The sequence below is a fragment of the Lytechinus variegatus genome, chromosome 8 (genome assembly GCF_018143015.1).
Source record: "Lytechinus variegatus isolate NC3 chromosome 8, Lvar_3.0, whole genome shotgun sequence".
Classification (NCBI taxonomy): domain Eukaryota; kingdom Metazoa; phylum Echinodermata; class Echinoidea; order Temnopleuroida; family Toxopneustidae; genus Lytechinus; species Lytechinus variegatus.
In genome coordinates this window covers 23191232-23215177 of record NC_054747.1, presented here as the reverse complement: position 1 = coordinate 23215177, position 23946 = coordinate 23191232, and the positions used below count along the sequence as shown (strand labels likewise).

At 37.2% G+C, this 23946-nt stretch overlaps 1 protein-coding gene and 1 long non-coding RNA gene across 5 annotated transcripts in view; one reads left to right on the top strand and one right to left on the bottom strand.

Moving 5' to 3' along the window:
* LOC121420184 (gastrula zinc finger protein XlCGF57.1-like) overlaps positions 1-18227 on the bottom strand; it is a 64379-nt gene extending 46152 nt beyond the window's left edge. For 2 of the 4 annotated variants that reach the window (XR_005970717.1, XM_041614733.1), the window contains exons 1-3: positions 17782-18227; positions 16700-16780; positions 2545-2625 (exon numbers count right to left, since the gene is read on the bottom strand). Coding sequence is in view for 1 of the 4 variants with exons in the window: in XM_041614733.1 (XP_041470667.1) it covers positions 2545-2625; positions 16700-16742 (124 nt within the window). In the remaining 3 variants the exon portion in view is untranslated. Of the gene's footprint in view, positions 1-2544; positions 2626-3606; positions 3647-11770; positions 11928-16699; positions 16786-17781 lie in introns of those variants that run through there. The other 2 variants (XR_005970718.1, XR_005970719.1) reach the window with 2 other exon arrangements.
* Positions 6442-23478, top strand: LOC121420187. Its single transcript, XR_005970720.1, has 2 exons — positions 6442-6744; positions 22077-23478. It is a non-coding gene; the product is annotated as an uncharacterized LOC121420187 (long non-coding RNA).
* Positions 23479-23946: the final 468 nt, after the last annotated feature.

Genomic DNA, 23946 nt, shown 5'->3' with positions numbered 1-23946 from the left:
ATGAACTAGACCAATAAACTTACAGAGATATGATGGTGATTCAACAAAAAAACCCCAACATGGCCAAAGTTCATTGACCTTACATGACCTTTGACCTTGATCATGTGACTTGAAACTCACGCAGGATGTTCAGTGATACTTGATTACTCTAATGTCCAAGATTCATGAATCAGACCATAAACTTTCAAAGTTAAAATGGTAATTCAACAGATACACCCAAGTCGGCCAAAGTTCATTGACCTTTGTCATGTGACCTTAAAGGGGAATGAAACCTTTGGAACAAATAGGCTTATGTAGAAACAGAAAAATCAAAGAATAAGAATAAAGAAAGTTTGAGAAAAATCGGACAAATAGTGAGAAAGTTATGAGCATTTGAATATTGCAATCACTAAAGCTATGGAGATCCTCACATTGGCAATGCGACAAGGATGTGTGATGTCACTGATGAACAACTTTCCCTTTGGTGGTCTATAAAATACCCTCAAAATGTCTCTTTTTGCTTTTTCTTATGATGATACAAACTCTTTATCCATGATGTATTCTTAAATATATGTATTACATGACCTCGTGTAGACAGAACACATGATTTATGGATAGATGTGATAAAAGAGGCAATTCTAGTGAAATATATACTAAAGTAATGGGGAGAGTTGTTCACAGGTGACATCACACATCTTTGTCGCATTGCCAATTTGCTATCTCCATAGCATTAGTGATCGCAATATTCAAATGCTCATAACTTTCTCATTATTTGTCCGATTTTTCTCAAACTTTCGTTGATCTGTTTCTTTGATTTTTCTGTTTTCACACAAGCTATCTTGTTCCAATGGTTTCATTCTCCTTTAAATGTGCAGAGGATGTTCAGTGATACTTGATTACTCTTATGTCCAAGTTTAACGAACTAGACCAATAAACTTTCAAAGTTATGATGGTAATTCAACAGATACCCCCAATTCGGCCAAAGTTCATTGACCCTAAATGACCTTTGACCTTAATCATGAGACCTGAAACTTGCACAAAATGTTCGGTGATGCTTGATTACTATTATGTCCATGTTTCATGAATCAGATCCATAAACTGTCAAAGTTATGATGGGAATTCAACAGATATCCCCAATTCGGCCAAAGTTCATTGACCCTAAATGACCTTTGACCTTGGTCATGTGACATGAAACTCTCATAGGATGTTCAGTAATACTTGATTAACCTTATGGCCAAGTTTCATGAACTAGGTCCATATACTTTCTAAGTTATGTCATTTCAAAAACTTAACCTCAGGTTAAGATTTGATGTTGACGCCGCCGCCGTCGGAAAAGCGGCGCCTATAGTCTCACTCTGCTTCGCAGGAGAGACAAAAATTGTTCTGGTCAAAATGTCAAAATTCTGTGTAGAAGTTTGGTAAACCTCATGAAGCTCTAGTACCAGATGGAAGCAAAAATTCAAAATCTGTCAACAAATAAAGAAGAAGCTTTCTTTTGTGAATTTTGAAAAATGTGCATAAATTAGCATATTTAATGAATTTCAAAAGTCTGTGTAGAAGTTTTGAATCCCCCACCTTGTGCTATCATATCATGCACACATTCATTGACCCTAAATGACCTTTGACCTTGGTGATGTGACATGAAACTAAGGCAGGATATTCAGTAATACTTGATTAACCCATTGGCCAAGTTTCATGAACTAGGTCCATTTGCTTTCTAAGTTATGCTGTCATTTCAAAAACTTAACCTTTGGTTACGATTTGGTGTTGACGCCCCCGCCGCCGCTGCTGTCGGAAAAGCGGCGCCTTTTGTCTTACACTGCTATGCAGGTGAGACAAACACAGGAACCCACGATTCTTAACCCTATCTAGGCGCCTAAATGACTCATTTAATATTTTTACCACACAAATTTTTTTTACCACGCCGCTCCCTTTTTTTAACTTTCAAATCTTGCGCAACTTTTGAAACCACTTTTGCCACACCCATATACACGGTTCTGAATTTATGCAACATCTTGGAAGTGCATGTTAGACCAAAAATTGCTCAAAAATGTGATTTCATGTACAAAGTCAATGGAAATTATGATTTCAACAAAAAAATAATAAACATACGATTTTTAGTTTTGCTGGTTTAAATGGATCTATTTTAAGTTGTTTATGATCTTAAAAGTCCCTGACAAAGTTCATTGAAAAAACAATGACAAACAAAAGGTCAAGAAAACAAGGAAATACAAAAGAAATTGCAAAACAAATACATGTAAGATATTGATCTGATATCGCAATTTTTCATGTACATTTGCTAAGAACAAGACAAAGAGTTTCTATACCAAAAATCAGACCATTTGGAGCTTTATTTAGGGAGTACAGTTAGAGGAAAAAGTATAATTTTGCATACTAATTATGCCTTTGCATGAATTAAATTACATAAAATTTTGTATATTATGTTCCAGACAACCTGCATGCAATTTTTTGACGCGATCGTGAGATCAACGACCGAGATCTCAAAGCTGGCCTGAGCCACCCCCCCCTGACCATATGAACTCCCAAAATACCAGTGTATCTTACCTTGTGTATTCCATTGGTCTTGAGCTGTATCAGGGTTGGTCATGTCTTCATCTACTTCCTGTTTGATGGTGAAGGTCGAACCTAGTATAAACAGATAAATAGTAAACAAATAATGAAGATATGTTATGGGTCCTTCGGTCGTCAGTTTGACCTTTACACATCATTTGGTTTAGTATGACCCCCACCGGGGGGGGGGGGGGGGCACTTCCATCGACAAGTGGATACCATGCGCGACCATGGGGTGTTGAAAAGCACCCTAAATACAGATATTGCATATTCTGAAAATGCACCCCATAACTAGTATTGGCATGTGGAACCCTGCCCTTAACAAGTATCGGAAACAAAGCGATAACCCGCAAGTGAAAACCCGCAAGTGAAAACCCGAACCGTATAATCCAATAATTTACAAGCGGGACCCGCTGACCAGTCGGATTTTAACCCGCAAGTCAATTCATCTTTGAAAAATGAAGCTCAAGCATTTTTGACTCTTGTTCATCCCCTCAAATCTCTGTCTCACGCAACTATCACAGCCTATCCCAATACATTGAACACAATGTCTGTGATCTCACTCAAATTCACAGAAAATCTCACGCATAGCTGGTCTTTGAACTTGGCATATCTGCACCCGGTATATTATTTCTGCAATCCCCACGATATACAGGCTCAAATCAGGAAAATATATACTAACCTAGCCTAGAGTGAATTTACTTACAATTTGTAAATTCGCCTTTTATCTCGGAGAGAATTTTTTTTGGGTGACTTTGTACCACGAAATGGGTCTGCTCTGATCTCAAAATTGACAGCATTACGCAATTAACTCCTTGGATCGGAGCCGCAGCTCAGCGCGTGCTAGACAGCTGGCAGCTGTCTGTTTCGAGGAGTTTTTTAACATTTCTTAATTTCTCCTCGTACACAGACGGCTCGCTATCATGCAGCCACCATTAGGGGCTCTTCAATTTTTGTCTTTAATGAATAAAAATTTTGAAAATTAACGCGACCAAAATGCAAATTTATATTCCCTCTTGGCATTAATTGCCAAAAAACGGAGAAAAATGAAGTTACCTCGGCTGTTGCGCAAATTCACTTCCCCGCTTTATCCAATCTTAAGTACATAAACATATGGCCATTGAGTCCCCTGTACAGATCGCACTAGAACTTCGGTCTCTGTATTTGGTGAGTGAAGCCAACGGAGTTCAACTGAACAACCAACAAATCAGAGACTGAAGCTTTTGGTCTAAGCGCGTGCTAGCTGGCCCAAGCTGCCGGCCCAGCAAAGCTCGGCAATGTTGTTTCTCAGTCCAGGTCGGTCGACACAGCGACTCACAACAATCATAATTTCAATATTCAATTCTATGGGACCTCGTCTATAAAATTGAAATAAATACCTGGATAATGATAGTCAATTTTTTCTTCTCGTATATCTCCATATTATTTCCTTCTGTTTTTGCATTTCATTCGATAAAATGTGATTGCTTTTGACTGCGCGGCACTGGCGCGGGCGACGGGGGCCTTGGACCGGGCTTATTGTAAAAAGGATGGTCCTCGGAAAGGACTCCGGAACTACAGCGTGTGAGTGCATCCCTATGGAATGGTCATGTGTGCATGATGCAGCTAGCGCGGCCTCCACCGGGAGAGCTGAGGCGAGCTAGGACAGCGCTCTGCGGCCGCTTTTCACCAAAATTGCAGCTCATTGTAGCACTAGCAGATCAATGCGATCGGAACGGCGTAACGAAAAATATGCGATGCTTTGGAGCGGATTTCTTTATTTTCTCGATAAGAAGAAAGTGCTATAGCTTGGAGCGGCTTTCTTTGTTCTTCTCAATAAGACAAAAAGTTTCCAGCCCCTGGCCCCCCTCCCTTTGGGGACAGATTTCTGCTTCATTCTCCCCATCGTGATCTCTTTTCAAGCTCCCAATTTAGTTTCTTATTTAATGGTCAAGTCCACCCCAGCAAAATGTTGATTTGAATAAATAGAGAAAATCAAACTAGCATAACGCTGAAAATTTCATCAAAATCGGCTGTAAAATTAGAAAGTTATGGCATTTTAAAGGTTCGCTTATTTTTCACAAAACAGTGATATGCACAACTCAGTGACATGCAAAATAGTTGGTCAATGATGTCCATCACTCACTAATTCTTTTGTTTTTTATTGTTTGAATTATGCAATATTTCATTTTTTACAGATTTGACCATTGGGACCGACTTGATTGAATCTATTACGGTAAACAATGCTAATTCCACATGTTCATGGAGAAATTAATCACTGTTACACTTGACATATTGAAGCTTGAAAAATAGAATATTTCATAAGATACAAAAGAAGCAGTGAGTGGATGATGTCATCAGTCTCTTCATTTGCATACCAACCAGGATGTGCATATAACTGTCCGGTGAAATTAAGCGAAACTTTGAAATGTCATAACTTTCTGACTTTGCATCCGATTTTGATGAAATGTTCAGTGTTATGCTTGTTGGATTTTTCTCTTTTTATTAAAATCAATTTTTCATTAGGGTGCACTCACTCCCTCCCTCCCTGTCTTTCTTTCAAGTGTGTCTCTCACATTCACAAATTTTTCTCTCATGATATAGCCCTCTCTCTGTGGATACACAATCATATATATACACACACACACACACACAAAGGCATATTTTTAAAGATACACTCACAAACACACCTCACGCATGCATTCGCAAGGTTGTATTCATCATGTATACACAAACCCAGGCACACACTGGTACCCCACACACACACACATGCTTCCCTCAATCCCTTTCCCACTTTTCGCAATGCATAATCAAATTCACATATTTTTTTTCAGTTGTATAAAAAAGGTTTATTAAAAAAGCATGCGTCATCTTAATATATAAAAGTCTCTTTACAACACGAAAATACCCACCCAAGAAAATATCAAATGAGCCAGGTTCGTAAGATAAGAGATGGAATAATTCTAACAAAAATGGCTTTACATGAACAATATTTTGTTTGATTGTATTTTGACTACTGTGACTGGTAAAATCTGAGAAATTAGTAAAACAAAAATCAAGTTATAGTTCCTGTGGTGTAAATAATACTTTATAAATTGTAATATTCTACCGAGATAATACAAAAATAAGTATTCTGGACTAAAAAACCATCCACCCAACAATACTGTAGTAATTGCTCCTATCATTATCTACCTTCATTTTGGCTCCAGTTTTGAGTTGGTACGCACTACCAATTTAAGCTTCCAAATAGCCAAGTAAAACCATAGTAAAGGGCTTTGAGCAGTAGTAAGATTGATAACGTGCTATATACATGTAAATGCAAATTATTTATTTTATTGTTCTTATTATTATGATTGACCCGAGTAAGACTGGAGGAGGGTAAGGGTTAGAAATTGGGGGGCCTTATTTAGTTCATTAGAGCAAACCTTCGATTTTAAAGCCTGTGTATAGCTTTGGTAAAGGGTCAATAATGTGATTGATAATCGAATATCATCTAATATGACAGTCTTACTGAAGCGTAGAGACCGTTAGATATTTTTCCAACTGCATTTCTCTGAGGAAATTCAAATATTCAAATCTTGGATATATAGCGCCCTCTCTCGGCGATGCTTGTTTTAAATTTTAAAAATGGGCATTCAAGCACTTATCTTATAAATTTAGTGATTAGATATCCAAAAGTTACAAAGAACATATCTTGAAAGTTTCAGCCCATTCCATGATTTGGAATAGGATTTAATTGAAAGACAAAAACACACAGATATTTTAATTTGATCGGGTGACTCGATCAAGTTAAATTTCCATGTAAAATAGCAAAATTTATCCCGTAAAACACATTTTCATTTCATATCCTCCACATCATAACTGTTATAGGGCATATCTTTTCATATTAGCTAGCAATGAATTGGAATAGTGATAGGTGCATTTTGGTGGATTTACCAAAACTATACACAAGCTTTAAGCACAAAGTAGCACAATCAATTAGTGATGAGATTTTTTTTTTAATTTGATCTTAATGTTTGTAGATTATGCCACGGGCAACACGCATCACATCGCGTAGTGGACGGCCAAAAACACAAGCAGGTGAGCTGAATGAGCACCCCAATCTTCTTGGGTATCAAACTAGCTGTCATTTTAGAGTGGACACTACAGGACATGTTTTAAACAAGAACATGGGAATCCTAGACAGAGAAATCAGGTGGTTTGAAAATCCAGGAGGTAGTTTCAGTTTTCAAACGTCTGGGACGGAATTCTACAAAAAGTTCAGAACCGTTCTAAAATTCCCTCCAAGAGAACCAAGCAACGCTACAGTTCACTAATTTATTTGAGCGAAGTCACTTTTGTTTGGTGGGACACTAAAACCATAGAGGATTGTGAGTTTCTAATGTGTTCTACGTAATCATCTCTTTTTTTGGAAAATCTCACAATGAGAAAAAATCTAGGGGTTTTCTCCTATGTGCGTGTCCTTAAATGACGTGTATGACAGCTCTGTTTACAAAATCCATTTTCACAGTGAGAGCAACGATGAGGGTTTTTTTTCTGCAGCATGTGTTCCTATGAGTTGCAAGATCACTCTTTTTTGCAAATACCTTTCCACAATATGATTAAATACAGGGTTATTCTCCTTTATGTGTTCTTATAATATGACAGGAAAGACCAGACTTCTCAGAAAATCTATTCTCACAATGAGGGCAAATATAGGGTTTTCTCCTGTGTGTGTTCATATATGAGAGGTAAGATCAATCTTTTTAGCAAATCCCTTCTCACAATGAGTGCAAATATAGGGTTTTTCTCCCAAATATGTTCTTAAATGATGGGTAAGATTGCCTTTTTGAGAAAATCCTCTTTCACAAAGAGAGCAACGATAAGGTTTTTCTCCTCTGCGCCAGTAATTTGTGTTAGTATAATAATGATGATTCGATATTGTGGTGTGTTGTGGTGGTATGTAGCTATTACACCAACGGAGGTCTAACCCCTTTTATTTAAGTGAGCTAGTTACGAATCATCATGAATTTGTTATACAGATTATATTGTAAAAGAGGAGAGAAAAGTAAGAGGCAGTCACGCCAGTATGTTGTATTAGTATTATAATGATGATTCGATGTTGCAACCGGTAAGTGTAAGTGCGCCACCTTGTGTTGGTCTCTTGGCCATGGTCATTAAAGACAGTCACACGTAACCTCAAAGTTGTCTAGTTTATTCACTTAAGTCTTACTATATTAACCCTTGCCGCTGTGTGTTCTTATATGACGAGTAAGATCGCCCTTTTGAGAAAATCCTCTTTCACAATGAGAGCAACGATAATGTTTTTCTCCTCTGTGTGTTCTTATGTGACGGGTAAGATCGCCCTTGTGAGAAAATCCTCTTTCACAAAGAGAGCAAATATTGAGTTTTGATCCAGTATGTATTCTAATATGAATTGTATTCTTATATGAATTGTAAGTGTTCTCGTCGGAAAAACCCTTTTCACAATGAGAACAAATATGCGTTTTCTCTCCTGTATGTGTCCTAATATGATATGTAAGACCGACCTTGTTAGAAAATCTCTTGTCACAATGAGAGCAACGATAAGGTTATTCTCCTGTGTGTGTCCTTCTATGACAGAAAAGATGACTCTTTAGAAAATCTAACTAAGTTGGATACAGAGCGTAGCCTACGTCTCGTTGAGACGTAGGAACTGTTCTTAGTGTAATGTCATGTGATAAATTTATTATCAAATTCAAGGGCATGTAATTAATTAGTGTGAATAGAAATGAGCGATAGTACTGCCATATACTATATAGAGATCTAGATCTAGTGTACATCCACACTATTTCTCACGTACGACCAATTGTGTAGATCTAGGCCTAGAATCTACAAAATATTAATTTCAATTTATAAATAGGTCTAGGGTCTAGACTAGTCTACATCTAGGTCTATAATGCAGAAATATTTTCAGTTTTATTGCTAACACTACTAAGAGTAACAGTTACATTAACAATCTTCTCCAATTCAGTTCTAGGCTAGAGGTCTACTTCTATTCTAGTTACACTAGTAGGCCTAGATCTACTAGAGTCTAGGCCTAGAGTCTAGAGTTCTAGATCTATCATCTAGATCTAATTCTATGTGACTGTCCCCTGACCCTGCTAGATCTAGAAATCTACTTGATACTGGTAGTACTGCCACTGGTACTGCTACTGCTAGTATTGATTATAGACCCTGTCCCTAGATCTAAATAAATCTAAGAGTAAGACTAAGTTGCTCAATAAGGACCGTAGGTCGGGAGCAGGCCTAAACCTAGAGAGTCTAGGCCTACTAATACTTGTCTAGGGTATAGTCTAGGCCCCAACTAAAAGTCTAAGAGTAACTCAGTAAGACTAAGATTAACATTAGATTTAGATCTAGATCTCTACTAGATCTATTAGTATCTACAAGTATTAGGCCTTCTGGTAAGTTGTACTTGTAGCCAGGCCTAGACCAAAAAATTATGTCTCTTTAGACTTTACGCCTTTAGTTTCGTTCGTTAGCCTCTTACTCCGAATCTGATGGGGTAGGGTCGGTCTAAAGAGAGGAGCCGACCCTACCCAAATTAGCGGCTAACGAACAAAAGAGACAGAAATTTTCGGTCTAGGCCTACCCCGGGCCAGTACTGATACTAGACCTAGGCCTACTACAACTTAGTCTAGTTAATAGTTTGGTCGTGCATGAGAAATAGCATGATTGTAATCCACGACCACAGACTGACAGCTACAGCGGGCTCGCTACCGCCACAAGCACAGTTCACTGTCAATCATTAATTAATAAATCGGCAGCGATTCGTCGAGGTATCAAATACAACTTCCATCACTAACTTCCCCTGCATACATTTCACTTTCAATATTTTACTTCTAGATCTTATGTTGTCTTAAGAAAAAGGTTAATACCATACCTTCCCCATTATCCTCCTACAGTAGGTCAAAATTATGTTAAAGTGACAAAATTCCTCCTTTCACTTTTTAGTCGCAGACGAAAACTTGCGGGAAATTACTACTTTTTATCTTCACACAAGGTCGAAGGTCACGAAATTAGGCTTCATAGACTCAAAATCGAGACATTTTATTATTGAAGACGCGTCGCACACAGGACTTAGTAAAGAACTGTTGAGTGGAACTGACACACCAACAGGACGTCAGTAAGACCCGTCTTAGTGTATGAAGCGTCGCAGCGACACTAAGTCCCGTTACACTAAGTACTGTTTAGTGATACAGGCCCCTGATATGATTTGTAAGATTGAACTTGTCAGAAAATCTCTTTCACAATGAGAGCAACGATTAGGTTTTTCTCCTGTGTGTTCTTATATGACGGGTAAGATCGCCCTTTTGAGAAAATCCTCTTTCACAATGAGAGCAACGATAAGGTTTTTCTCCTGTGTGTGTTCTAATATGACTGGTAAGATGACTCTTTTTAGTAAATTTCTTCTCACAATGAGAGCAAATATATGGCTTTTCTCCAGTATGTGTTCTAATATGATTTGTAAGAACAGCCTTGTCAAAAAATCTCTTGTCACAATGAGAGCAACGATAAGGTTTTTCTCCTGTGTATGTTCTTATATGACAGGGAAAGAAGACTTTTTAGAAAATCTCTGATCACAATGAGAGCAAATAAAGGGTTTTTCTCCAGTGTATGTTCTGATATGATTTGTAAGAATGGTCTTGTCAGAAAATTTCTTCTCACAATGAGAGCAATGATGAGGTTTTTCTCCTGTGTGTATTCTTATATGATGGGTAAGATCGCCCTTTCGAGAAAATCCTTTCTCACATTGAGGGCAAATATAGGGTTTTTCTCCTGTATGTGTTCTAATATGATTTGTAAGATTGAACTTGTCAGAAAATCTCTTTCGCAATGAGAGCAACGATAAGGTTTTTCTCCTGTGTGTTCTTATATGACTGGTAAGATCGCCCTTTTGAGAAAATCCTCTTTCACAATGAGAGCAGCGATAAGGTATTTCTCCTGTGTGTGTTCTAATATGACAGGTAAGATGACTCTTTTTAGTAAATTTCTTCTCACAATGAGAGCAAATATATGGCTTTTCTCCAGTATGTGTTCTAATATGATTTGTAAGATTGAACTTGTCAGAAAATCTCTTTCACAATGAGAGCAACGATTAGGTTTTTCTCCTGTGTGTTCTTATATGACGGGTAAGATCGCCCTGTTGAGAAAATACTCTTTCACAATGAGAGCAACGATAAGGTTTTTCTCCTGTGTGTGTTCTAATATGACAGGTAAGATGACTCTTTTTATAAAATCTCTGATCACAATGAGAGCAAATATAGGGTTTTTCTCCAGTGTGTGTTCTGATATGATTTGTAAGATTGACCTTGTCTGAAAATCTCTTGTCACAATAAGAGCAATGATAAGGTTTTTCTCCTGTGTGTGTTCTTATATGACGGGTAAGAGTGGACCTTTCAGTAAATCTCTTCTCACAATGAGAGCAAATATAGGGTTTTGATCCAGTATGTGTTCTAATATGACAGGTAAGATCATTCTTTTTAGTAAATTTCTTCTCACAATGAGAGCAAATATAGGGTTTTTCTCCAGTATGTGTTCTAATATGAATTGTAAGAATGGTCTTGTCAGTAAATCTCTTTTCACATTGAGAGCAAATTTAGGGATTTTCTCCTGTATGTCTTCTTACATGAATTGTAAAAGTGCTCTTGTTAGAAAATGTCTTGTGACATTGAGAGCAAGTAAATGGTTTTTCTCCTGTATGTGTTCTTATATGACGTGTAACTTCACTCATTTGACAAAATCCCTTCCCACAATGAGAGCAAATATAGGGTTTTTCTCCAGTATGAGTTCTAATATGAATTGTAAGATTGCTCTTGTCAGAAAATCTCTTCTCACAATGAGAGCACTGATAAGGTTTTTCTCCTGTGTGTATTCTTATATGACGGGTAAGATCGCTCTTTTGAGAAAATCTCTTCTCACAATGAGAGCACTGATAAGGTTTTTCTCCTGTGTGTATTCTTATATGACGGGTAAGATCGCTCTTTTGAGAAAATCTCTTCTCACAATAAGAGCACTTATAGGTTTTTTTTCCTGTATGTGTTCTTATATGATGGGTAAGATCACTCTTTTGAGAACATCCCTTGTCACAATAAGAACTATAAGATTCTTCTCCAGTGTGTGTGCTCACATGGGTCATAAGAGTATCCCTACATTCAAAATTCTTATGACAATGGGGCACTTGAAGCATCTGTCTCCAATCTCTGTCCAAGCATGACTAGAAAACTCAACTTCCCTAGAGTGTGTTTTATGATGTAGAACTAAAGAATTCTCATCTGTAAATGTCTTATTGCATTGTAAACACGGATGGGACTCATCTTCACTGCATTCTGTCATGGATGATTGTCTCATGTCCTCTCCATCCAAAAGATCTTTATCTGGAATGAAAACAAAATCATTTCGTTCAACAATAAGACATAATCTATTGTGAGTGCTCTATCCTTTAAAGGACCTTTGAAAGAACAAAATTTGTCAAAGTCTCACAGCAGTCTTCAAGATATAACTGAAATATGTCATTTTCTGTGGAATGGCTCAGAAAGACCCCTCAAAGAATTCTGAAAGACTGATGGATATTTCTTATCTTTTTGGTCTTTGGCTAGTCCTATAGAGATCTTTCAACGGTCTTAAAGAGATCTTTTATGCAAAAATTGATCTTTCAGAATTCTTTCCAAGGACCCTCCTTGGTCCCTCAATTATATGTCATATTGATCTTTCACAAGCCCTCCAGCGATCTCTGCAAAAATCTTGAGAGACTGCTGAAAGATCATGCAAAAACTGAAAAGAAATTTGAAAGTTCATTGAAAGATTACTGAGAGACTGCTGAAATAAAAAAATATATATATTTTCCAGTAAGACAGCTGAAAGACTGTTTTGAACCATTTCAAAAAGTTTTAGAGGTCATTGAGACCATGAAGACCACTGAAAGAGCCATCAGGAATCGTGAAAGACATCTGAGATCTTAGAAAGGACACTTGAAAGATCAAGCAAGTTTCATGGTCTCACAGCAGTCTTCCATAGGTCTTGCCAGGCCTGAGAGTGGCCCTTTAAAAAAAAAATCTGTTTTTTTGTGAATGTAGGGAGCGAAGTGACCAGAGTCTCACGCCTAACGGCCGAGGGTCCAGGGACAACGTCCCGGAGGGAGTTTCTACAGGCTCCCTTTTTAATTAGAAAAAATAATTTGAAGAATCAAGTTTTGGGCCAAGGCATATTTTTAATGACATAACTGTGTAGTAAAATCTGACTGAACCAAAAAAATCAAACATTTATCCATTCTATCAAGAGAAAAAAACAGGCAAACATTGACAATCTTATTCATGTAATTTCACCACACAGTGGTTTCTAATTGAGGACAAGGTTATATCATAACCTTGTAGTTGTACATTGGATAAGTGAGGCAAGATCTACCTAGATAGATCTAGTCTAAACTAAATCTAATTGATAACTGATACATGTTTCTATTATCTAGATCTAGATTATAATTTTTATTTAGATTTGGCCATGTGCTGCTTGACTATGCTCCAGACGCCATTCGCGTACTTGACTTCTTTATAGCTTCTTTATACCGGGTTCCTCAATTTTCCGTATGCACTCACTGACTTGCTACCCTTCTATCCACTGATTTTTCAACTCACTTCAAAGTCCATTTCTCACGAACTGTGGCGTCAATCCCTTTTACCCTCACCTCGATCAAGAAATTTCTGTTGAAAAGCCATAATTTTTCACAAACTTTTCTTGTTTTTCGCTCGCACGGAAGAACCTCCGTATTGAGAAATCACCGTAATCACGCCCAGCGGTACCCAGGGAGCTCCGGCCCGCAAACCGAGTTCCCTGGGTTATCCAAGCACCTGCATGCATGAACTGAATGCAGCCATCGCGCGCGCACCGAGTGCACGCTGTTTCCTTCACTGCAATGCGTGAACGGTCTGGAGGGTAATACAAAATGGCAGCGCCCATGATGAATACCGACTGTGTGAACATCAAATAGCCGTCGAAGAATCAAGTTTTCGATTGCATGACAGCAATTTTCATGAAAATTAACGACAGCAAGTTGCCAGAACTTACAACTTTGTGTGAATTTGGGCACAATGTGCCTTTCATTTTCTAGCAATTTTTCCGAATAAGGCATTGAAAATAGACACCCTAACCCCTTTAATTTTATACCGGATTTACATCGATCTCAGAGACCACCCATGTTGGTGAAAAAATATCGGGAACTGATAAATATCGGGGAAATCTCGCGCCTGGGTCTTGCTCTCAGTGCCTCCCAGCGAGACCATTTATTCACCAAAAAGGATATTAACCTAGATTCTCAAATACATGAAATAAACAAGTGGAATGCCTCTGGCCATCTCACCTGCATCATACGATTCAATATAGCTGCAGTGCTGACTTTGAAAACTACTTTAACTTGCACAAGATGTTCAGTGATACTTGGTTACTCTTATGTCCACGTTTTATGAACAAGACTAATACACTTACAGAGATATGGTGGTAATTCAACAAAGAAAAACCTATTCGGCTAAAGTTCATTGACCTTTGACCTTGGTCATGTGACCTGAAACTTGGACAGGATGATCAGTTATACTTAATTACTATTATGTCTAAGTTTCATGAATCAGATCCATACACTTTCAAAGTTATGATGGTAATTCAACAGATTCCCCCAATTCAGCCAAAGTTCATTGACCCTAAATGACCTTTGACCGTGGTCATGTGACGTGAAACTCATGCAGGATGTTCAATGATACTTGATTAAACTTATATCCAAGTTTCATGAACTAGGTCCATATATTTTCTAAGCTATGATGATATTTCAACTAGCACATCAATGATGTGGAGCTCATCCGGCATCTCGCAACAAAATTTAACACAATTTTAATTTCAGCCCAGCTGACATTGTAGTGAATTATATTGGTGACATAAACTGAGGATATAGAATTGAATTTTATTAAGAAATGACATAGAAGCATTTTTTGTGATTTATGAATAAATTTCATATGAATTAAGTATTAATAATTATCTAGTCAAAATTTCTTAACTCTGTGTAGAACCTTGCTGAACCTAATAGCTCTCAGATGGAACAAAAATAACCAAAATCAATCAACACATAAATAAGTAATTTTTGTGAGTTTTTATTAAAAATATATGAATAAATTAGCATATTTAATGTATTTCAAAATTCTATGTTGAAATTTTGTATAACTACCTCAAGCTATCATATAAAGCAAACAAAATTGAAAAAACCTTTTCGGCTTAAATTCATTGACCTTTTACCTTGGTCATGTGACCTGAAACTTGCACAGGATGATCAGTTATACTTAATTACTATTATGTCCAAGTTTCATGAATCAGATCCAGACACTTTCAAAGTTATGATGGTAATTCAACAGATTCCCCCAATTCTGCGAAAGTTCATGGACCCTAAATGACCTTTGACCTTGGTCATGTGACATGAAACTCATGCAGGATGTTCAGTGATACTTGATTAACCTATGTCCAAGTTTCATGACCTAGGTCCATATATTTTCTAAGCTATGATGACATTTCAACTAGCACATCAATGATGTGGAGCTCATCCAGCATCTCGCAACAAAATTTAACACAATTTTAATTTCAGCCCTGTTGACATTGTAGTGAATTATATTGGTGACATAAATTGAGGATATAGAAATTTGTGATCTTTGAATAAATTTCATATGAATTAAGTATTAATAATTATCTGTGTAGAAGTTTGGTGAACCTCAAAAAGTTCTACAAGATGGAAGAAAAAGCATTTTATGTGAATTTTTAAAAATATAAATACATTAATTTCGCATAAAAATTGTTCTGGTCAAAATTTCAAAATTCTGTACATAGAAGTTTGGTAAACCTCATGAAGCTCTAGTACCAGATGGAAGCAAAAATTCAAAATCTGTCAACAAATAAAGAAGCTTTCTTTTGTGAATTTTGAAAAATGCGCCTAAATTAGCATATTTAATGAATTTCAAAAGTCTGTGTAGAAGTTTTGAATCCCCCACCTTGTGCTATCATATAAAGCACACATAATTGAAATCGGACTTGAAATGGCAAAGTAGTAGCATTTTGAAATTGTGGACAGACAACGGACGCCACGCCATAAATAAGCTTATCTTGCCCTTCCGGCCAGATGAGCTAAAGACTTAAGTCTTAGGTTAAGATTTTGATGTTGATTCCCCCAACATGGTATAAATTCATTGACCCTAAATGACTTTTGACCTTGGTGATGTGACATGAAACTAAGGCAGGATATTCAGTAATACTTGATTAACCTTATGGCCAAGTTTCATGAACTAGGTCCATTTGCTTTCTAAGTTATGCTGTCATTTCAAAAACTTAACCTTTGGTTACGATTTGGTGTTGACACCAACACCTTTTGTCTCACACTGCTATGCAGGTGAGACAAAAACAGGAACCCATGATTCTTAACCCTATCTAGGCACCTAAACAACTCATTCAATATTTTTGCCATACAAATTTTTTTTTACCACGCCGCTCCCTTTTTTTTACTTTCAAATCTTGCACAACTTTTGAAACCACTTTTGCCACACCCATATACACGGTTCTGAAATTACGCAACATCTTGGAAGTGCATGTTAGACCAAAAATTGCTCAAAAATGCGATTTGATGTACAAAGTCAATGGAAATTATGATTTCAACAAAAAAATCATAAACATACGATTATTTTTAGTTTTGCTGGTTTAAATGGATTTGTTTTAAGTTGTTTATGATCTTAAAAGTCCCTGACAAAGTTCATTGAAAAAACAATGCCAAGAAAAGGTCAAGAAAACAAGGAAATACAAAAGAAATTGCAAAACAAATACATGTAAGATATTGATCTGATATCGCAATTTTTCATGTACATTTGCTAAGAACAAGACAAAGAGTTTCTATACCAAAAATCAGACCATTTGGAGCTTTATTTAGGGAGTACGGTTAGAGGAAAAAGTATAATTTTGCATACTAATTATGACTTTGCATGAATCAAATTACATAAAATTTTGTATATTATGTTCCAGACAACCTGCATGCAATTTTTTGACGCGATCGTGAGATCAACGACCGAGATCTCAAAGCTGGCCTGAGCCACCCCCCCCTGACCATATGAACTCCCAAAATACCAGTGTATCTTACCTTGTGTATTCCATTGGTCTTGAGCTGTATCAGGGTTGGTCATGTCTTCATCTACTTCCTGTTTGATGGTGAAGGTTGAACCTAGTATAAACAGATAAATAGTAAACAAATAATGAAGATATGTTATGGGTCCTTCGGTCGTCAGTTTTACCTTTACACATCATTTGGTTTAGTATGACCCCCGCCGGGGGGGGGGGGGGGGGGCACTTCCATCGACAAGTGGATACCATGCGCGACCATGGGGTCTTGAAAAGCACCCTAAATACAGATATTCCATATTCTGAAAATGCACCCCATAACAAGTATTGGCATGTGGAACCCTGCCCTTAACAAGTATCGGAAACAATGCGATAACCCGCAAGTGAAAACCCGGACCGTACAATCCAATAATTTGCAAGCGGGACCCGCTGACTAGTCAGATTTTAACCCGCAAGTCAATTCATCTTTGAAAAATGAAGCTCAAGCATTTTTTACTCTTGTTCATCCCCTCAAATCTCTGTCTCACGCAACTATCACAGCCTATCCCCATACACATTGTACACAATGTCTGTGATCTCACTCAGATTCACAGAAAATCTCACGCATAGCTGGTCTTTGAACTTGGCATCTCTGCACCCGGTATATTATTTCTGCAATCCCCACCATATACAGGCTCAAATCAGGAAAATATATGCCAACTACTAACCTAGCCTAGAGTGAATTTACTTACAATTTGCAAATTCGCCTTTTATCCCGGAGAGAAATTTTTTTTGGGTGACTTTGTACCACGAAATGGGTCTGCTCTGATCTAAAAATTGACAGCATTACGCAATAAACTCCTCGGATCGGAGCCGCAGCTCAGCGCATGCTAGACAGCTGGCAGCCGTCTGTTTCGAGGAGTTTTTTAACATTTCGTAATTTCTCCTCGTACACAGACGGCTCGCTATCATGCAGCCACCATTAGCGGCTCTTCAATTTTTGTCTTTTATGAATAAAAATTTTGAAAATTAACGCGACCAAAATGCAAATTTATATTCCCTCTTGGCATTAATTGCCAAAAACGGAGAAAAATGACGTTAAAAGGAACAAAAAAAGTGACTTACCTCGGCTGTTGTGCAAATTCACTTCCCCGCTCTATCCAATTAATCTTAAGTACATCAACATATGGCCATTGAGTCCCCTGTACAGATCGCACTAGAACTTCGGTCTCTGTATTTGGTGAGTGAAGCCAGCGGAGTTCAGCTGAACAACCAACAAAACAGAGACCGAAGCTTTTGGTCTAAGCGCGTGCTAGCTGGCCCAAGCTGCAGGCCCAGCAAAGCTCGGCAATGTTGTTTCTCAGTCCAGGGCTCCGTAACACGAAGGTTTGCGATGAATTGCAAATATGAAAGAACCGCGCTCATTGGCTCCCAGTCAGTATTATAAACAGAGTGCGCATACAATGATGATCTTGATTGGTCATTGGTATATAGCGATTGATTGCAAATCTTTGTATTACGGAGCCCAGGTCGGTCGACACAGTGACTCACAACAATCATAATTACAATATTCAATTCTATGGGACCTCTATAAAATTGAAATAAATACCAGGATAATGATAGTCAATTTTTTCTTCTTGTATATCTCCATATTATTTCCTTCTGATTTTGCATTTCATTCAATAAAATGTGATTGCTTTTGACTGCGCGGCACTGGCGCGGGCGACGGGGGCCTTGGACCGGGCTTATTGTAAAAAGGATGGTCCTCGGAACGGGCTTCGGAACTACAAATGTTCGTGAAAACGGGGGTCCTTGGAACGGATAGCCAGCGTGTGAGTGCATCCCTATGGAATGGTCATGTGTGCATGATGCAGCTAGCGCGGCCTCCACCGGGAGAGCTGAGGTGAGCTAGGACAGCGCTCTGCGGCCGCTTTTCACCAAAATTGCAGCTCATTGTAGCACTAGCAGATCAATGCGATCGGAACGGCGTAACGAAAAATATGCGATGCTTTGGAGCGGATTTCTTTATTTTCTCGATAAGAAGAAAGTGCTATAGCTTGGAGCGGCTTTCTTTGTTCTTCTCAATAAGACAAAAAGTTTCCAGCCCCTGGGCCCCCCTCCCTTTGGGGACAGATTTCTGCTTCATTCTCCCCATCGTGATCTCTTTTCAAGCTACCAATTTAGTTTCTTCTTTAAAGGTCAAGTCCACCCCAGCAAAATGTTGATTTGAATAAATAGAGAAAATCAAACTAGCATAACGCTGAAAATTTCATCAAAATCGGATGTAAAATTAGAAAGTTATGGCATTTTAAAGTTTCGCTTATTTTTCACAAAACAGTGATATGCACAACTCAGTGACATGCAAAAGAGTCGGTCAATGATGTCCATCCCTCACTAATTCTTTTGTTTTTTAATGTTTGAATTATACAATATATATTTTTTTTTACAAATTTGACCATATGGAGAGACTTGACTGAACCATATAGTATCAAACAATGGTAATTGCACATGTTCAGGGAGGAATTATACCCCTTTCATAAACCCCATTAAAATGAATTAGGCGGCTAATAGCAGCATAATTTGGTCGTAAAATTGGAGGAGGACAAGAGTTATCCGCATTACTCTGATGCTGCTATTATCCGCATAATAGCAGCATCGGGACAAGATTTTGAGTTTATGAACGCATTTCCAAATAATGCGGATAATTGCCATGGTGCGGTCACAAGGTCACCCTTTTCCAACACAACCGCATCGGAGGGGGCGTGTCCAGTTGTCATGGCGATTATCCGCCTTTTTCAGGACGGGCGCTCGTAAAAATAATGCGGCTTATTTTCGGAGTTTATGAACGCAATTTTTATTGAATTATACGCATTACTCTTAGGCGGCTAATTGGAGGATAGGTTTATGAAAAGGGTATAAATCACTGTTTCGCTTGACAATGAGGAGAAAATTAGAATATTTTACATAATAAAATACAAAATAAATAGTAAGTGGATGACGTCATCAGTCTTCTCATTTGCATAACCACCAGGATGTGCATATGACTGTTTTGTGAAATTAAGCGAAACTTTAAAATTTCATAACTTTCTTACTTTACATCCAATTTTGAAGAAATTTTCAGTGTTGTGCTTGTTGGATTTTTTCTCTTTTCATTCAAATCAATTTGTTGTTGACTTGTCCTTTAAAGGTCAAGTCCAACCAAGCAAAATGTTGATTTGAATATGTAGAGAAAAACAAACTAGCATAACACTGAAAATTCCATTAAAATCAGATGTAAAATAAGAAAGTTATGGCATTTTAAAGTTTCACTTATTTTTCACAAAACGATGCAGTGATAATGCACAACTCAGTGACATGCAAATGAGTCTGTCGATGATGTCTATCTTTTTTGTTTTTTATTGTTTGAATTATGCAATATTTCATTTTTTACAGATTTGACCATTGGGACAGACTTGACTGAATCTATTAAACAATGCTAATTCCACATGTTCAGGGAGGAATTAATCACTGTTTCACTTGACATATTGAAACTTGAAATATAGAATATTTCATAAGATACAAAAGAAGCAGTGAGTGGATGACATCATCAGTCTCTTCATTTGCATACCAACCAGGATGTGCATATAACTGTCTGGTGAAATTAAGCGAAACTTTGAAATGTCATAACTTTCTGATTTTGCATCCGATTTTGATGAAATGTTCAGTGTTATGCTTGTTGGATTTTTCTCTTTTTATTAAAATCAATTTTTCATTAGGGTGCACTCACTCCCTCCTTCCCTGTCTTTCTTTCAAGTGTGTCTCTCACTCTCACAAATGTTTCTCTCATGATATAGCCCTCTCTCTGTGGACACACAATCAAATACACACACACACACACACACAAAGGCATATTTTTAAAGATACACTCACAAACACACCTCACGCATGCATTCGCAAGGTTGTATTCATCATGTATACACAAACCCAGGCACACACTGGTACCCCACACACACACTCTTCCCTCAATCCCTTTCCCACTTTTCGCAATGCATAATCAAATTCACATATTTTTTTTTCAGTTGTATGAAAAAGGTTTATTAAAAAAGCATGCGTCATCTTAATATATAAAAGTCTCTTTTCAACACGAAAATACCCACCCAAGAAAATATCAAATGAGCAATGAGCCAGGTTCGTAACATAAGAGATGGAATAATTCTAACAAAAATGTTTTTACATGAACAACATTTTGTTTGATAGTATTTTGACTACTGTGACTGGTAAAATCTGAGAAATTAGTAAAACAAAAATCAAGTTATAGTTCCTGTGGAGTAAATAATACTTTATAAATTGTAATATTCTACCGAGATAATACAAAAATAAGTATTCTGGACTAAAAAACCATCCACCCAACAATACTGTAGTAATTGCTCCTATCATTATCTACCTTCATTTTGGCTCAAGTTTTGAGTTGGTACACACTACCAATTTAAGCTTCCAAATAGCCAAGTAAAACCATAGTAAAGGGCTTTGAGCAGTAGTAAGATTGATAACGTGCTATATACATGTAAATGCAAATTATTTATTCCATTGTTCTTATTATTATGATTGACCCGAGTAAGACTGGAGGAGGGTAAGGGTTAGAAATTGGGGGGCCTTATTTAGTTCATTAGAGCAAACCTTCGATTTTAAAGCCTGTGTATAGCTTTGGTAAAGGGTCAATAATGTGATTGATAATCGAATATCATCTAATATGACAGTCTTACTGAAGCATTTCTCTGAGGAAATTCAAATATTCAAATCTTGGATATATAGCGCCCTCTCTCGGCGATGCTTGTTTTAAATTTAAAAAATGGGCATTCAAGCACTTATCTTATAAATTTAGTGATTAGATATCCAAAAGTTACAAAGAACATATCTTGAAAGTTTCAGCCCATTCCATGATTTGGAATAGGATTTAATTGAAAGACAAAAACACACAGATATTTTAATTTGATCGGGTGACCCGATCAAGTTAAATTTCCATGTAAAATCGCAAAATTTATCCTGTAAAACACATTTTCACTTCATATCCTCCACATCATAACTGTTATAGGGCATATCTTTTCATATTAGCTAGCAATGAATTGGAATAGTGATAGGTGCATTTTGGTGGATTTACCAAAACTATACACAAGCTTTAAGCACAAAGTACTAGTAGCATAATCAATTAGTGATGAGATTTTTTTTTATTTGATCTTAATGTTTGTAGATTATGCCACGGGCAACACGCATCACATTGCGTAGTGGACGGCCAAAAACACAAACGGGTGAGCTGAATGAGCACCCCAATCTTCTTGGGTATCAAAATAGCTGTCATTTTAGAGTGGACACTACAGGACATGTTTTAAACAAGAACATTGGAATCCTAGACAGAGAAATCAGGTGGTTTGAGAATCCAGGAGGTAGTTTACGGTTTCAGCTTTCAAACGTCTGGGGCGGAATTTTACAAAAAGTTCAGAACCGTTCTAAAACTCCCTCCAAAAGAACCAAGCAATGCTACAGTTCACTGATTTTTTGAGCGAAGTCAATTTTGGTTGGTGGGACACCGAAACCATAGAGGATTGTGAGTTTCTAATGTGTTCTACGTAATCATCTCTTTTTTTGGAAAATCTCACAATGAGAAAAAATCTAGGGGTTTTCTCCTATGTGCGTGTCCTTAAATGACGTGTATGACAGCTCTGTTTACAAAATCCATTTTCACAGTGAGAGCAACGATAAGGTTTTTTTCTGCAGCATGTGTTCTTATGAGTTGCAAGATCACTCTTTTTTGCAATTACCTTTCCACAATATGATCAAATACGGGGTTATTCTCCTTTATATGTTCTTATAATATGACAGGTTGGATTGCCCTTTTCAGCAAACCTCTTATCAGAATGAGGGCAAATATAGGGGTTTTCTCCTGTGTGTGTTCATATATGACAGGTAAGATCAATCTTTTTAGCAAATCCCTTCTCACAATGAGTTCAAATATAGGGTTTTTCTCCCAAATGTGTTCTTAAATGATGGGTAAGATTGCCCTTTTGAGAAAATCCTCTTTCACAAAGAGAGCAACGATAAGGTTTTTCTCCTCTGCGCCAGTATGTTGTGTTAGTATAATAATGATGATTCGATATTGTGGTGTGTTGTGGTGGTATGTAGCTATTACACCAACGGAGGTCTAACCCCTTTTATTTAATAGTGAGCTAGTTACGAATCATCATGAATTTGTTATACAGATTATATTGTAAAAGAGGAGAGAAAAGTAAGAGGCAGTCACGCCAGTATGTTATATTAGTAATAATGATGATTCGATGTTGCAACCGCTAAGTGTAAGCGCGCCACCTTGTGTTGGTCTCTTGGCCATGGTCATAAAAGACAGTCACACGTAACCTCAAAGTTGTCTAGTTTATTCACTTAAGTCTTACTTTATTAACCCTTGGTGCTGTGTGTTCTTATATGACGAGTAAGATCGCCCTTTTGAGAAAATCCTCTTTCACAATGAGAGCAAATATTGAGTTTTGATCCAGTATGTGTTCTAATATGAATTGTATTCTAATATGAATTGTAAGTGTTCTCGTCAGAAAATCCCTTTTCACAATGAGAACAAATATACGTTTTTCTCTCCTGTATGTGTCCTAATATGATATGTAAGACCGACCTTGTTAGAAAATCTCTTGTCACAATGAGAGCAACGATAAGGTTATTCTCCTGTGTGTGTCCTATGACAGAAAAGATGACTCTTTAGAAAATCTCTTTCACAATTGTTATATATAAGAATTGTAGAAGAATATTATGAAAGCAGTTACATTAATCTATTAGTTATTTCCTCTTTAAAAATAGCCTAGAATGATCAAGTACATTCCACAGCATGTTTGTAAGAACGTTCCAGATGTCTTTTTATTATGCAGGCCTTGCCTATTTAAAAGGCCAAGGAGTTGTATTGTTATTTCTGAATAGAGATTAGGAACAATAGGCTTAGCTATGCTATTGACACTGTTGATTTCAATGAGGTCATTCAAGAATGTTTTAGAAATAAAGAAGGCTCCTAAAAGAGGAAGAATATTCTTTTGGAAAGCAATGCTAGAACTTTCCATTATAGTGAATTCTAGAAAGATAGCTGTAATGGGTATATATAAAGCTGCAGTTTCTTTAAGGATAAGATCACATCATATTAGATCACTTGATCATCACATCATATGAGATCACTTCACCAGATCAGATCAGAGCAGTTTATGCATCAATGAACTGTTTGCAGTTATTTTGAGAGAGAAATTATCAGTTCTCATCGAGATC